Consider the following 16,856-nt stretch of genomic DNA (forward strand, 5'->3'; position numbering starts at 1 on the left):
TGCACACTGCCCTAACCCATCTGGACAAGAGGAATACCCATGTGAGAATGCTGTTCATCGATTACAGCTCAGCATTTAACACCATAGTACCCTCCAAACTCGTCATCAAGCTCGAGACCCTGGGTCTCGACCCCGCCCTGTGCAACTGGGTCCTGGACTTCCTGACGGGCCGCCCCCAGGTGGTGAGGGTAGGTAACAACATCTCCACCCCGCTGATCCTCAACACTGGGGCCCCACAAGGGTGCGTTCTGAGCCCTCTCCTGTACTCCCTGTTCACCCACGACTGCGTGGCCATGCACGCCTCCAACTCAATCATCAAGTTTGCGGATGACACTACAGTGGTAGGCTTGATTACCAACAACGACGAGACGGCCTACAGGGAGGAGGTGAGGGCCCTCGGAGTGTGGTGTCAGGAAAATAACCTCACACTCAACGTCAACAAAACAAAGGAGATGATTGTGGACTTCAGGAAACAGCAGAGGGAGCACCCCCCTATCCACATCGACGGGTCAGTAGTGGAGAAGGTGGAAAGTTTTAAGTTCCTCGGTGTACACATCACGGACAAACTGAATTGGTCCACCCACACAGACAGCGTTGTGAAGAAGGCGCAGCAGCGCCTCTTCAACCTCAGGAGGCTGAAGAAATTCGGCTTGTCACCAAAAACACTCACAAACTTCTACAGATGCACAATCGAGAGCATCCTGTCGGGCTGTATCACCGCCTGGTACGGCAACTGCTCCGCCCACAACCGTAAGGCTCTCCAGAGGGTAGTGAGGTCTGCAGAACGCATCACCAGGGGCAAACTACCTGCCCTCCAGGACACCTACACCACCCGATGTCACAGGAAGGCCATAAAGATCATCAAGGACAACAACCACCCAAGCCACTGCCTGTTCACCCCGCTATCATCCAGAAGGCGAGGTCAGTACAGGTGCATCAAAGCAGGGACCGAGAGACTGAAAAACAGCTTCTATCTCAAGGCCATCAGACTGTTAAACAGCCACCACTAACATTTAGCGGCCGCTGCCAACATACTGACTCAACTCCAGCCACTTTAAAAATGGGAATTGATGGAAATTATGTAAAAATGTACCACTAGCCACTTTAAACAATGCCACTTAATATAATGTTTACATACCCTACATTACCCATCTCATATGTATATACTGTACTCTATATCATCTACTGCATCTTGCCATCTTTATGTAATACATGTACCACTAGCCACTTTAAACTATGCCACTTTATGTTTACATACCCTACAGTACTCATCTCATATGTATATACCGTACTCTATACCATCTACTGCATCTTGCCATGCCGTTCTGTACCACCACTCATTCATATATCTTTATGTACATATTCTTTATCCCTTTACACTTGTGTGTGTGTATAAGGTAGTAGTTGTGGAATTGTTAGGTTAGATTACTTGTTGGTTATTACTGCATTGTCGGAACTAGAAGCACAAGCATTTCGCTACACTCGCATTAACATCTGCTAACCATGTGTATGTGACTAATAAAATTTGATTTGATTTGTGTAGTGAATTCAGGGGGTAGCCCTGAGCTGGACTCAAACCTGGGTCCAGCGACTGTCAAGCCAACACCTTAAAACTGTTTTGCCAAGATGTCTGAACTTCTTGACGAGGTCGCTAGGTGTTGGATTACGGTTGATACAATAGCTTTCTCTATGAATTTGAGAGTGGTTACATTTCTCCAGACCCCATCCCAGCCCCCATCCCTCAGCTGTTTACCAAACCAAGTCTCTTGGCAGCCATTTTGTTGCTGTTTAAATACTAGGTTGTCCCTTTAAAAAAGCCACACAAGAATCAATCAACCAATAACAAAGCTGTAATTCCACCACTATTTTGCTAATAAGATGATGATGGGGCTGGAGAAATTTAACTACTCTCAAATTCATAGACAGACCTATGGATGCAAGGACTGACCATCCATGATATCAACATTATAGTTTTAACCATGTTGAGGCTTTACAGTGTTGATTTACATTGTTTCTATACATTGGAGTACAAAATCTTATTATGGGTTCTGATGGGGTACAACAGGTGAACTAAGCTCATGAGGCATGTGTTATATTCTTCAAGAATCAATGGCTATAAATAAATAATTTAAAAGTCAAAATATGGATGTAGCAATTGCAGATTTCCCCTTTACCACCACACATCCTTCCAGTTCTCTGCTGCCAGTGACAGGAGCGAATTTCAAAAATCGCTGAAGCTGGAGACTTATCTCCCTCACCAACTTTAAACATCAGCTATCTGAGCAGCTAACCGATCGCTGCAGCTGTACATAGTCCATCTGTAAATAGCCCACCCAGTCCACCTACCTCATCCCCAAACTGTTTTTATTTATTTTTCTGCTCTTTTGCACACCAGTATCTCTACTTGCACATCATCATCTGCTCATTTATCACTCCAGTGTTAATCTGCTAAATTGTAATTCTTCGCTACTATCGACTATTCATTGCCTACCTCATGCCTTTTGCACACACTATATATAGACTTTCTTTTTTTCTACTGTGTCATTAACTTGCTTATTGTGTTATTGGCTTGTTTATTGTTTATTCCATGTGTAACTCTGTGTTGTTGTCGGTGTCACACTGCTTTGCTTTATCTTGGCCAGGTCGCAGTTGTAAATGAGAACGTGTTCTCAACTGGCCTACCTGGTTAAACTATCATTATGACATCATGGCCTACCTGGTTAAACTATCATTATGACATCATGGCCACCTGGTTAAACTATCATTATGACATCACGGTCACCTGGTTAAACTATCATTATGACATCATGGTCACCTGGTTAAACTATCATTATGACATCATGGTCACCTGGTTAAACTATCATTATGACATCATGGCCACCTGGTTAAATAAAGGTTAAATAAAAAAAACATCAGTTCAACAACTGCAGAGTTTGTGTCTCTGTTTTTAAGACAGTACTTACTAGTGTTAATCAGGGAACGGTCTCTCAAAAACATCTTATGGCTAAGATCATCCTTAGAACCACTGGATGCCTTAAGATGCGTTTGGGAAACCGGGCCCAGATATCCAGTTTCCTCCTCCTCCTTTTTCGATGTGACAGTCATCTCCCCATCCTCCTCTTCTTTTACTGTAAAATCCTCCTCCTCTTTGAACGCGTTTTCCTCTTCTTTCACTGAAACGTCTTTCTCTTCTTCTTTCACTGTAACAGTCTCATCCTCTACTTCTTGTTTAACTGTAACAGCCTCGCCCTCTAATTCTTGTTTTACTGTGATATCCTTCTCTTCCTCCTCCTCTTTCACCAGAGCTCCTTTCTCCGTCCAGCAGTCCTCCTCTTCATTAACAAGAGAGTAGCTTAGTGACCTCATGGTTGGAGATGTTAGCTAGCTAGGCTAATGCTAACTTAACCAGCCCGCTAGATGAATAAAAACAATACCGTAAATATGAAAATTATGAAATTAAAAAGGATAACTAACTAGACGACAGAAGTGGGTTTAAAATACATTGGCTAATATACACTAAAGCGTCTAAAGAGCTTTATTGGTTCGTCTATTTTGTCTAGCAAGCTACCGAGGCGTCTGACGAACTGTTGCTGCTGCTGAAAGAAGCGTTCCGTCCACTAGATTATACGTCACAGTAGCAGCATTGCCTTAAAGTCCCAGACCGCCATCAGCTGACTGGAGTGGGTAACGCAGTTGAGTAAAATGTAAATAAAATTTTCAGACAAAAGGTAGGTAGGAATCAGGAACATAGCTAGTCCTAAAATATTAATTACCCCCCCCCCCTAAATAATTCAATATCAGTCAATATATTTTTTCTGTGATTTCTTATTTTCGTCAACCGTTCCATCGCATGATAAACTTTTTACAGGGCCGGCACTAGGACCGGGGGAGGCTGCTGCTGCGCTAGTGACTGTTAGACTTTCTTCAGCATCGATGGCGGACAGAAATACTAGGAGAGAGGGGAACCCTACACAGAACTGAATTGAATCAAAGATGGCGGACAGAAATACTAGGAGAGAGGGGTACCCCTACACAGAACTGAACTGAATCAAAGATGGCGGACAGAAATACTAGGAGAGAGGGGAACCCCTACACAGAACTGAATCAAAGATGAACTGTAGGATGGAAGCAACTGTAAGGGATTATAACGTCATAACTAATCATGCAAAAAACATGTACAGTTGTCAGGAATGTTAGTTCATGTAGAGACAAACGATTATGCATTTTTTTTTACATAAAATTTATTTACGAAAATCGCGATTTAGTCAGCTAGCTGACTAGCTAACATTAGCCAGTTAGCCAGCTAGCTTTATGGGTGTTGTGACATGAGTATGACATTGTAATTCTGGTTGTTTTAGGGTCTCCTGAAACAACCAGCAAACCAGGCTTTCGATTTGTGTAACAGTGGATGTAAAGAATCTAGCAAGCTGAAGAATTTACAGCAAATTGAATGTACAATTTTGTAAGCTTGCCTTGCTGATATTTGCCATGCAGATAGATGAAATAACGTAGCTAGCTATGTTCTTGCTTATTGTGCAGTGGATGATTAAAATCCCTGTATGCCCATGGATGTGTAGCTAGCTATCTAGCCGATCTGTGTATGGACCCAAACGTTTGGTATACATATTAGTTCAGAACCTAGCTATGAACCTCAGCTATCATAGCCAGTTGTATCAACTTCAAAACAGCCTGAATGACATTAATGAAGCCAATGGATTGAGTAGAATATAATATGTTGTGCCAAGGATGCAAGTCGTATATACATGTAGTTATTACCATGCATGAGATCCCCACATTGTAGCCTGTACATTTAATATATTTACTGATCATGTACTCTACCTTGGCAAATAAATGTGCAGTTTAGGTATGAATGTCTTTGAGATTATTTTTCAGTCATATCCAATACCAGGAGTATCAAATTCCAGTCTTTGAATGACGCTGTGTCTGCATGTATGTATTACAATTATACACTTCAACAGTGTTTACCAATCTTGGTCCTGGGACATCAATGGTTACACATTGTAACTAATAGACTAGAAACAGGATTTAACTAGTTAATTCATATATACAGAAACATAATGTTAAAAAACAGAACACTACACTTCCTATGCATCATGTAAATACTCCAACACCGGTTCATCTCAACATCTAATGCCCTTCATCTGCATTGATCTGATAAACACAGGATAGGTGGAGTATTTCATCACATTACACTTCATTTCAACCAGTAGAGAATGTGAAACGCTTTATTGAAAAGCTCATTATCCAAGTGTTATAAATACAAGTTCAATCTGTACTTGTGCATTATAAAAACAGAGGAAGAAAGAGGAGGTGGAGAGAGAGGTGTAAAAGACAGAAAGGGAAAGAGGTAAGCACATAGGAGCAGGGAAGGCAGCACATGATTAATGAATCACAGTGCTACATAAATATTCTCTCAGTTCATCACAATTACATAATAGTGTCTCTCGTCGGCCAAAAGGTTATCTTAAAAGAGGGTGAGGTGGCGATGATGGGACTGGGGGTTGGCATCCTCTCACATCAAAACATATCTGCAGACGAGAGACAGATGGAGAGAGAGAGCATGTTTAAGCCTTGTGTTTTTATTTTTTATTCTGACATTGTTAGTCATCAATCAGGAGGTGAAATGCAAAACTGACCTTGGATCATTAACTCTGGGACTACTGCATCTATCTGTATTTCAATGTAAAGCATCTCTTTAATAATACTTCCTGTATAATATAAACTGACCTGGGATCATTAACTCTGGGACTACTGCATCTATCTGTATTTCAATGTAAAGCATCTCTTTAATAATACTTCCTGTATAATATAAACTGACCTTGGATCATTAACTCTGGGACTACTGCATCTATCTGTATTTCAATGTAAAGCATCTCTTTAATAATACTTCCTGTTGACCTGACCAAGTGACCTCTCACCTCTGATCATGTTGTGCCCTCGATGTAGCCAGTTCAGATGCAGGAGGGGTTCACCGACACAGCTGATATAACCTAGAGGATTTAGGGAGAAGGGGAGAGAGGGATGAAGTGAAGGAGAGAGACTGTTATTGAGAAAGGTAGTTAAAGTCACAGTGTTCAACAGGAATCTGTGTGTGGCCTCACCTGGTGTCCACACCACACTAAGTGGCTGCAGAGTACTTTATGCTGAAAAACATGAACGGACCCACAAGGACAAACAACATAGCGTAGTTATAGAAATAATGAAGTGTCTTACTATTCTCCATGGTTGGCCCTCTTGCCTATTCTTTGAAGGTGGAAGGAGCCACAGTTATAAACCTGAGCCTGCTTACTGCACAACACAATCCATCAATCAGATTGATACATGAGTGTGTAGGTGTGGGTTATAGGGTGTCTAATTGTTCTACATTTCTTCAATATGGGTGATTTAAAACAGCCTGTTTTGTTTTTGCACAGACATCACACCCTTACCTAAACAGCACCCTCACATGAGAAGTAGAAATCAAAGGGAGAGAAACTGTGAATTGAATATCTGCAGTTGACATAGCTAAGTAAATGGAAGAATACTCTTATTGCAATGTGGATGGCTCTTAAAAGAGCCTTTGGTTGTGCATAGTGTAGTCTATGGTGTTGCCAGGGAACAGCACCCTCTTAAAAGAGCCTTTGGTTGTGCATAGTGTAGTCTATGGTGTTGCCAGGGAACAGCACCCTCTTAAAAGAGCCTTTGGTTGTGCATAGTGTAGTCTATGGTGTTGCCAGGGAACAGCACCCTCTTAAAAGAGCCTTTGGTTGTGCATAGTGTAGTCTATGGTGTTGCCAGGGTACAGCACCCTCTTAAAAGAGCCTTTGGTTGAGCATAGTGTAGTCTATGGTGTTGCCAGGGAACAGCACCCTCTTTGAAGAAGTAGGAGGTGAAGATCTCCTGCACATGGATTGCCTCTCTTGCTGCGTTGTTGGACCCCATCCTTGAAACATCCTGCAGAGCAGCAGACTTCTCCTCTGGGACACGGCGGCGAGCTGCAGATCCCCTCCTGGTCCTCGTGTCCATCCTCATGAAGTTACGCAGGACACAGGTAGCCTTCACACATCTGAATTCCTCCAGGAGGCAGTCCCAGATGACCCTGGTCACCCAACCTTGCAGTGCCCTACACGGTAACTGTAGGCAATCGTTTTGAAGGAATCTCCAGTTACAAGGTATCTGTAGGAATACGGAAGACAATGTCATTATTAGACTGTTACATCACCAGGTCATTGTGGATTACAAAAGTATAATATCCCTGATAACAAATCATGATAACATTGGATTGATAGATGCATGGGCACACATATGTACATGTGTAGCATGTGACAATAACAGGATCATATCAAGGATGGCATCACAAATGAATACATAAATACCTCTTGAAGCTTGATGATGAGTTGATCATTTGAATCAGCTGTGCAGTGCTGAGGCAAAAACAACAATGTGCCTCTTTGAGTCCCCAGGACTGAGAACCACTGTTCTTCATTGGGACCTCTTCATATGTAGACTGGCTTTCATAGAGCTCTTTATATACAGTCTTTGGAGTTGGCTAGATAGCTAGCTAACCAACTATATTTGAGTTAGCCTGCACTGTAGCTAGTTAGCTAATAATAGATAGATTTTGAAAATGTAAAGAAAAACTATTTACTTACTTGAAGAGGTTCTCCCAGCCATGTGGACAACTGGAAACAGGGCAGCAAAGTTTGTCCCCAGAGCGTTTTAGAGGATATTACTATTGAACTATGAACCCATTTAATAACCAGACCTTCATACAAACTTGCTCTGCTGAATTCTTGACGGAGTCACAACGGGCGGCCTAAGCGGCACACAGCAGTTTACCGCTATTTATCTAGTGTACATTCACCCTCAGTCACCTTGTCCTAGAGAGATTTACATGGTTATCAAAACGTCACACCAGGGTGAGCCTAAACAAAACACAGCCCTGTGGTGAAAATGAATGGTGGAAAAACGATGTGAACCATTTCCCTGTTTGACCTGTATTTGTTATGGATATTGTGACTCTACAGCGCCCCACAGTGGACGGGTCACAATATGTTCCATTGATAAAGCAGACTTTATTTAACCTCCATGACATCTTGTTTTTACATGACGTTGTAGATTGCAGCGGTATATAGTATGTATTTAGGATGTTTTCAGTGTGTTTTTAACCCTTTCAGACAATGGATTAATTGCAATTTAAAAAAAACAGTACACTAACATTACACTAAGTAAACTCAATTTTGACAGTCCAAACAAAAACACAAATTCTCTGTCAGAAACACAAGTCAGAACACAGCCTCTCTATTCTCTCATGTGCTTTCAGGTCCTCTGACTGGGAAAATGTCTTTTCACAATTAGAGCAGTGGTATGTCTTCTCCTCCTGTGTATTTGTATGTATTGTTTCATGCTCTTTCAGGTACCTTAACCGGGTAAATCTCTTTCCACACTGGGAGCAGTGGTGCATCTTTTTTCCTGTGTGTGTCCTCTGATGCTGGTTCAGGTTTCCTAACTGGACAAAATGATTTCCACAATGGGAACATTGGTACGGCTTTTCTCCTGTGTGTATTCTCTCGTGCTCCTTCAGGCTCCCTAACTGGGTACAACTCTTTCCACAATGGGAACATTGGAAAGGCTTTTCTCCTGTGTGTGTCCTCTCATGCCTTTCCACGCTCCCTAACCACCTAAAACTCTTTCCACACAAGGAGCAGTTGTAAGGCTTCTCTTCTTTGTGTATTCTCTTATGTGTTTTCAGGCTCCCTAACTGAGTAAAACTCAGGGTGGACGTCTCAGGGTCTGGTTTCCCGGAAGGACTCTTCCTGCTGTCCAAAGGAGAGTCTGGTGTCTCTCCTGTCAAAGACAAACATATTATTTAATTTAACAGAGACCTGAATGAATCCTCGACATGATAAAACTTCCTATGACGTTTAATCTAGACTAGATCCCTCAATAACCTGAAGTCAGTTTTCACAAGTATTATAAAACCGACTTCAAAATGCAGGTCTCTGTGTGCTTCTTAGGATGTCCAGGCAGGTGATTCACTTCTAACTTAAGTCTTGCAGGTGTTTACATGGTTTGACACATCAGGGGATTCACTTCTAACCGAAGTCTTGCAGGTGTTTACATGGTTTGACACATCTGCCAGGTGATTCACTTCTAACTTAAGTCTTGCAGGTGTTGACATGGTTTGACACATCTGCCAGGTGATTCACTTCTAACCGAAGTCTTGCAGGTGTTTACATGGTTTGACACATCTCCCAGGTGATTTAAAATCTAATTTCAGTACCAGTGTATAAAATATATATTTTTCACCAATGTCATGAAATCCAATTGCAACTCCTCTACGGACTCGGGGGAGAGGCGAAGGTCGAGAGCCATGCGTCCTCCGAAACACGACCCTGCCAAGCCGCACTGCACATCTTGACACACTGCTCGCTTAACCTGGAAGTGATACTGCCTGGATTAGAACCATAAAATGATGCAGCTGATGATCATTAGATTAGAACCAGGGACTGTAGTTACGCCTCTAGTTTCGCCAATGACAAGCATACCCATTACATGATGCAGCCACCACCATGCTTGAAAATATGTAGTCAGTGATGTGTTGAATTTGCCCCAAACATAACGCTTTTGTATTCAGGATATAAAGTTAATTTCTTTCCCACATTGTTTTTCAGTATTACTTTAGTGCCTCATTGCAAACAGAATGCATGTTTTGGAATATTTGTATTCTATACAGGCTTCCATCTTTTCACTGTCATTTAGGTTAGTATTGTGGAGTAACTACAATGTTGTTGATCCATCCTCAGTTTTCTCCTATCACAACCATTAAACACTAACTATTTTAAAGTCACCATTGGCCTCATCGTGAAATCCCTGAGCGGTTTCCTTCCTCTCCAGCAACTGAATTAGTGACTGGGTATATTGATACACCATCTAAAGTGTAATTAATAACTTCACCATGCTCAAAGGGATATTCAATGTCTGCTTTTTTTTACCCATTTACCAATAGGTGCATTTCTTTGCGAGGCATTGGAAAACCTCCCTTGTCTTTGTGGTTGAATCTGTGTTTGAAATTCACTGCTCGACTGAGGGACATTACAGATAATTGTATGTGTGGGGTACAGAGATGAAGTAGTCGTTCAGACATCATGTTAAACACTATTATTGCACACAGAGTGAGTCCCTGCAACTTATTATGTGACTTGTTAAGCAAAATCTTTACTCCTGAACTTATTTAGGCTTTTAATTACATTTGTAAACAGTTCCAAAAACATAATTCCACTTTGACATTATGGGGTATTGAATCCATTTAACCCCAGTATCTCTACTTGCACATTCATCTTCTGCTATTCACATTCACATTCCCTACCATTCCAGTGTTTAATTGCTATATTGTAATTACTTCGCCACCATGGTCTATTTATTGCCTAACCTCTCTTATCCTACCTTATTTGCACATGCTGTATATAGATTTTCCTACTGTATAATTGATTGTATGTTTGTTTATTCCATGTGTAACTCTGTGTTGTTGTATGTCTCATTGCAAATGAGAACTTCTTCTCAACTAGTCTACCTGGTTAAATAAAGGTTAAATAAAAATACATTTTAAATTCAGGGTGTAACACAACAACATGTGGGACCAGTCAAGGGGGGTGAATACTTTCTGAAGTCTCTGTATTTATAAAACTCCCCCCACCCAGCAATCTAATAGCATCAGTAAAATCTGTTGAAATAAAACCACAGATAAATATACCTAACATAGTACAATCTAATAGCATCAGTCAAATCTGTTGAAATAAAACCACAGATAAATATACCTAACATAGTACATCTATTAAACAATACATCGGAATACATCAGAAATAGTTACACATTATAGATCCATTCATGGATGTACAGGTCTGTTGGATAAACCTCCAGAAATAGTTACACATTATAGAGATCCATTCCTGGATGTACAGGTCTGTTGGATAAACCTTCAGAAATGTCCGCTGCTGATTTCTTCCAGGTGTCCATAGCGGACACCCTGGTCCTGTGAATCCTGGCCGTGGACATATTCTCAGTCAGAAACATAAGTCAGAACACAGCCTCTCTATTCTCTCGTGTGTTTTCAGGTCCTCTGACTGGGAAAATGTCTTTCCACAATGAGAGCAGTGGTATGTTGTCTCCTCCTGTGTATTAGTATGTTGGAAAGGCTTCTCTCCTGTGTGTTTTCTCTCATGCTTTTTCAGAGTCCCTGACCACCTAAAACTCTTTCCACAGTGAGAACAGTGATAAGGCTTCTCTCCTGTGTGTTTTCTCTCATGCTTTTTCAGAGTCCCTGACCACCTAAAACTCTTTCCACAGTGAGAACAGTGATAAGGCTCTTCTCCTGTGTGTATTCTCTCATGCGTTTTCAGACTCCTTGACCACCTAAAACTCTTTCCACAGTGAGAACAGTGATACGGCGTTTCTCCTGTGTGTATTCTCTCATGCGTTTTCAGGACCCATAACCACCTAAAACTCTTTCCACAGTGAGAACAGTGATAAGGCTTTTCTCCTGTGTGTTTTCTCTCATGCGTTTTCAGACTCCCTGACCACCTAAAACTCTTTCCACAGTGAGAACATTGATACGGCTTTTCTCCTGTGTGTTTTCTCTCATGCGTTTTCAGACTCCCTGACCACCTAAAACTCTTTCCACAGTGAGAACAGTGGTAGGGCTTTTCTCCTGTATGTATTCTCTCATGCGTTTTCAGGCTCCCTAACCACCTAAAACTCTTTCCACAGTGGGAGCAGTGGTGTTGGTTAGGCGTCTCTGGGTCTGTTTCCTCTGAGGAACTCTTCCCGCTGTCAGAGTCTGGTCTCTCTCCTGCCAAAAGACAAACAGATTATTTAGTTAAACAGAGAGACCTGAATGAAGCCTGTATTAAATAAAATTGTCTTCCTATGAGGTTTAATCTAGACTAGATCCCTCAATAACCTGAGGTCAGTCTTCACAACATTACATCATTAAAAATATACTTGGTGACGGTGAGATTTAAAAACAAATGATGTAGAGCTCCAAATCTAATCTCTCAGGGAATGTCATGATGTCATAATAAGAGCTCTATAATAATAGATAATGTCATGGTTACAGGCTGAGCAGAGCTCTATAATAATAGATAATGTCATGTTTATAGGCTGAGCTCTATAATAATAGATAATGTCATGTTTACAGGCTGAACAGAGATGGTTGTTTGCCATTCTGTGAGACAATTAAGTTGTGATTTTGTGGTGGGGGGGACTCTGATGGTATACACATGTTACAGTTAAGCAATAAGACCCGAGGAAGTGTGGTATATGGCCAATATAGCATGGTTAAAGACTGTCCTTAAGCACGACGCAACGCAGAGTGCCTGGATACAGCCCTTAGCCGTGGTATATTGGCCATATATCACAAACCCCTGGGGTGGATTATTGCAATTATAAACTGGTTACCAACGTAATTAGAACAGTAAAAATACATGTTTTGTCATACCCATGGTATACGGCCTGATATACCACGGCTGTCAGCCAATCAGCATTCAGGGCTTTAACCACCCATTTTAAAATGTAGCTTTAACATTATATTATCACATAAATTCCTATAGTACAGAACAACATTTTCAAGTATAGAATTTCAGTAGCATGCTGCTTAAAAACCACACATTCATTAAAAACCTTTAGAGAGTTAGAGCCCGTTTTTAAGACAGTACTTACTGGTGGTAATCAGATCTCCTGACTCCTCTGTCAATATGACCGTTATCTCTCCCTCTTTCTCCTTCTTCACTCCAAAAACTGCATCCTCCTCTTTCTCTTCCTCCTCCTCTTCTTTTACTGTAACATCCTCCTCTTTCACTCTGAACGAGTCTTCCTCTTCCTTCACTGTAACGTCTTTCTCTTCTTCTTTCACTGTAACAGCCTCACCCTCTACTTCTTGTTTTACTGTGACATCCTCTTCTTCCTTCTCCTCTTTCACGACAATGTTCAGCCCCAGAGCTTCTTTCTCCGTCCAGCAGACCTCCTCTTCTTTAACAAGAGTGGGGATGTTTAGGGAGCTCATGGTGGGAGATGTTAGCTAGCTAGTTAGCATTAGCGACTAGCCTAGCGCTAGGCAAATTTAAGACGTCTGCCTGACTAACAACGTAAATATGAAAATAAATGGGGCAACTCGCTATAAAACAGAAGTATGTCTAAAACACATAGGCAAATATGCACTGAAACAGTCTAAAAAGCTTGAATGTTTAGGCCATGTCGCCTAGCAAGCTACTGAAGTGACTGACTCGCTGTTGTTGTTGAAGTGTCCCGTCCACTAGATTATACGTCACACTAGCAGCATCGTTATCAGCTGACTGGAGTGGGTAACGCAGTATAAGGGAATGTTTATTTTATTTCCTGACAAAAAATTGTATTTTAAAATGTATTTCATTAAATAATATTATATTGATACGTCCAAAGGAAATCATGTGTTGATTGATTAGTGAAGATGTGTAATGAATGAGAATTTAAACTTTACATCTAACGCTGCATATGTCATATTCATTCAGTCAAACAAACGCTCTGCAGCGTCTGGTTTAACAGTGATCTACGTTCTATGAAAGCTGCTGGGAGCAAACTGGAGAATAGCTAGTCCCTGGTATATCACCAGACTGCATACAAACCTAACTGCATCACCAGTCCCTGGTATATCACCAGACTGCATACAAACCTAACTGCATCCCCAGTCCCTGGTATATCACCAGACTGTACAAACCTAACTGCATGCATAGTCCCTGGTATATCACCAGACTGCATACAAACCTAACTGCATCCCCAGTCCCTGGTATATCACCAGACTGCATACAAACCTAACTGCATCCCCAGTCCCTGGTATATCACCAGACTGCATACAAACCTAACTGCATCCCCAGTCCCTGGTATATCACCAGACTGCATACAAACCTAACTGCATCACCAGGCCCTGGTATATCAACAGACTGCATACAAACCTAACTGCATGTATAGTCCCTGGTATATCACCAGACTGCATACAAACCTAACTACATGCATAGTCCCTGGTATATCACCAGACTGTACAAACCTAATTGCATCCCCAGTCCCTGGTATATCAACAGACTGTACAAACCTAACTGCATGCATAGTCCCTGGTATATCACCAGACTGCATACAAACCTAACTGCAGATTTTGGTTGTTTGCGTTGGCACCTTTCAACACCCCTCATTATCACATGTAAACACGCAACCAATCACTTACACTACTGACTAAACACACACACCAGTGTTAATTGTATTTACTTTACTTCAGTTAATAAATATATTTTGTTATTCTTTATCTCCACGTTGTCTCACTTTTTGTCACGGTCTTCGAGCCGGTTCGTGACACTATGGTCAGTGAGCTGGAGCCCAACTAATGGAGACCAGTTAGAACCCAACTAACAAAACCCAACTAAAACATGACTGCAGATCAAAAGAGACATACAGAATGATGGCAGGGAAAATCCCCAACATCCAAAATAGATAGATTCCATGATGGTGAAGCAAAGCTTCCTAAAGCATTGACGCATTACAGCCAATAGTCTCAAAAATAGGTTCATTACTCAAGGCTTTGAGCAACACAGAATTTAGAACAGCCAAATTATTATAGATGACGTCCCACACCGTAGCAGCATAGCCATTATGTCATTATTATAGATGACATCCCACACCGTAGCAGCATAGCCTTTATGTCATTATTATAGATGACATCCCACACCGTAGCACGTAGCAGCATAGCCTTTATGTCATTATTATAGATGACATCCCACACCGTAGCAGCATAGCCTTTATGTCATTATTATAGATGACGTCCCACACCGTAGCACGTAGCAGCATAGCCTTTATGTCATTATTATAGATGACATCCCACACCGTAGCAGCATAGCCTTTATGTCATTATTATAGATGACATCCCACACCGTAGCACGTAGCAGCATAGCCTTTATGTCATTTATGTCATGAAGTCACACGCCGTAGCAGCATAGCCTTTATGTCATTATTATAGATGACATCCCACACCGTAGCACGTAGCAGCATAGCCTTTATGTCATTTATGTCATGAAGTCACACGCCGTAGCAGCATAGCCTTTATGTCATTATTATAGATGACATCCCACACCATAGCAGCATAGCCTTTATGTCATTATTATAGATGACGTCCCACACCGTAGCAGCATAGCCTTTATGTCATTATTATAGATGACATCCCACACCGTAGCAGCATAGCCTTTATGTCATTATTATAGATGACGTCCCACACCGTAGCAGCATAGCCTTTATGTCATTATTATAGATGACATCCCACACCGTAGCAGCATAGCCTTTATGTCATTATTATAGATGACATCCCACACCGTAGCAGCATAGCCTTTATGTCATTATTATAGATGACATCCCACACCTTAGCAGCATAGCCTTTATGTCATTATTATAGATGACATCCCACACCGTAGCAGCATAGCCTTTATGTCATTATTATAGATGACATCCCACACCGTAGCAGCATAGCCTTTATGTCATTATTATAGATGACGTCCCACACCTTAGCACGTAGCAGCATAGCCTTAATGTCATTTACTTCTTCTTCTACTAAACCACTGGCCGTGTTTGAGAGCATGAAATCCATGCTGCATTGTGGGTAAATGGTGACTGGCTGACTGATATATAAATAATAATGAGTAGTTATTCATGATGTAAGGTGATTTGTAGATCAGTCCGTCGCCTGCAGTGGCGAACAAGCAAAATACCAAACCAATCAGGTGGTTGTTCGATGAAACGAAGCTTCAGACGTCATTGATCACGTGCTGCTGATAAAGTGATACAGGCATCAACACAAAAAAAGTTTACTGCTTTCAATGCAATGATTCAATTCAATTCAATGATACCTCCGGTATCAAACATAACATCCATATCGAAAAGTTGACAAAACAAAAAGGAGCAAGCAGGTTGATTTCCTCTGTCATTTTGAGCCCACGGCAAGAAGACACCAGAGCCCACCGTGCTAACGGGTTCCCACTAGATAACACAACCACACAGTTAATGAAAAGCATGAGGTGAAGCTTGAGCTAGATATCAACCTATCGAGCTAGTGTGACCTTCCTGGTCTCTCAAGTCAGTGAGTCAACACAGGAAGGAGCAATGGATGGATAGTTCATTTATTTCCAAAGCTGCAATGATGGGACACACACAGTATGGATGAATGATCAGTAGTGACGGGATATAAATAGCACTCCCACAGCAATTCTCCATTAATCTGCCCTATAATATTCGAACAAAAAAACTATTGAAATGTCTATCAAAGTCATTGTGATCGTATAGTGGATTTAACAATTCCTACTAATTCCTAATTTACTATAATAAAATGAATACATTGTTTCCATGTGTCTCATATTCACTACATCAGAATAAACTGTCATCCATTTTACTATCAAAATATATCAAATGAACCTGAAGATTTACTCAATGTCCCCCTCTGGTGGCGAAGAAGTATAATACACCTAAACTAACAAGAACCGTGCTAATAAATTGTCTGGTGTTCATGAGTTTATAAAACATATACTTTATACATTTGTCATAAATGACCTCCATTGATGAGACACACAGTGTGGATGAACGATCAGTAGTCGACAGGGTAAAAATAGCACTCCTAAAGAAGATGCATTTTCCAGTTAGATACCAACTTGAAAGAGGGAACTTTAGCATAAAACCCACATGGAAAACTGAGATTCGGCAAATAACATATAAAGAGAGGCTTATTTGACGCCAAACCAACAACAGTAGTTCCTAAAACATAAATTGCTAATGTATGATTTAAAAGGTGGATT

The 16,856-nt window shown here is 41.2% G+C and overlaps 3 protein-coding genes and 1 long non-coding RNA gene across 10 annotated transcripts in view; 1 reads left to right on the forward strand and 3 right to left on the reverse strand.

The window, feature by feature from the left end:
• LOC139549612 (zinc finger protein 664-like) overlaps positions 1 to 16,856 on the forward strand; it is a 438,201-nt gene that overhangs the window by 306,598 nt on the left and 114,747 nt on the right. The window lies entirely within an intron of this gene.
• Positions 1 to 16,856, reverse strand: part of LOC139549671 (uncharacterized) — a 520,909-nt gene that overhangs the window by 283,314 nt on the left and 220,739 nt on the right. The window lies entirely within an intron of this gene.
• LOC139550614 (uncharacterized) lies at positions 4,907 to 7,171 on the reverse strand. The gene is made up of 2 exons (XR_011670092.1): positions 5,940 to 7,171; positions 4,907 to 5,549 (listed from the first exon to the last, which is right to left on the reverse strand). It is a non-coding gene; the product is annotated as an uncharacterized lncRNA (long non-coding RNA).
• Positions 10,230 to 13,337, reverse strand: LOC139549526 (zinc finger protein 32-like). Of its 4 annotated transcripts, none has more exons than XR_011669901.1 (4): positions 12,718 to 13,337; positions 11,749 to 11,848; positions 10,818 to 11,580; positions 10,230 to 10,753 (listed from the first exon to the last, which is right to left on the reverse strand). XR_011669901.1 is itself a non-coding variant. In XM_071360116.1 (3 exons), exons 1-3 carry the CDS (start codon positions 13,058 to 13,060, stop codon positions 11,064 to 11,066), a joined length of 960 nt encoding a protein of 319 aa, XP_071216217.1. In that variant the 5' UTR covers positions 13,061 to 13,337; the 3' UTR covers positions 10,230 to 11,063. The 4 variants fall into 4 exon arrangements, 2 of the variants coding, with proteins under 2 accessions (XP_071216217.1, XP_071216227.1); XR_011669902.1 differs by having other exon boundaries at positions 10,818 to 11,496; positions 11,665 to 11,848; XM_071360116.1 differs by having other exon boundaries at positions 10,230 to 11,580.

This window comes from Salvelinus alpinus, chromosome 2 (genome assembly GCF_045679555.1).
Source record: "Salvelinus alpinus chromosome 2, SLU_Salpinus.1, whole genome shotgun sequence".
In the NCBI taxonomy this organism is placed as follows: Eukaryota; Metazoa; Chordata; class Actinopteri; order Salmoniformes; family Salmonidae; genus Salvelinus; species Salvelinus alpinus.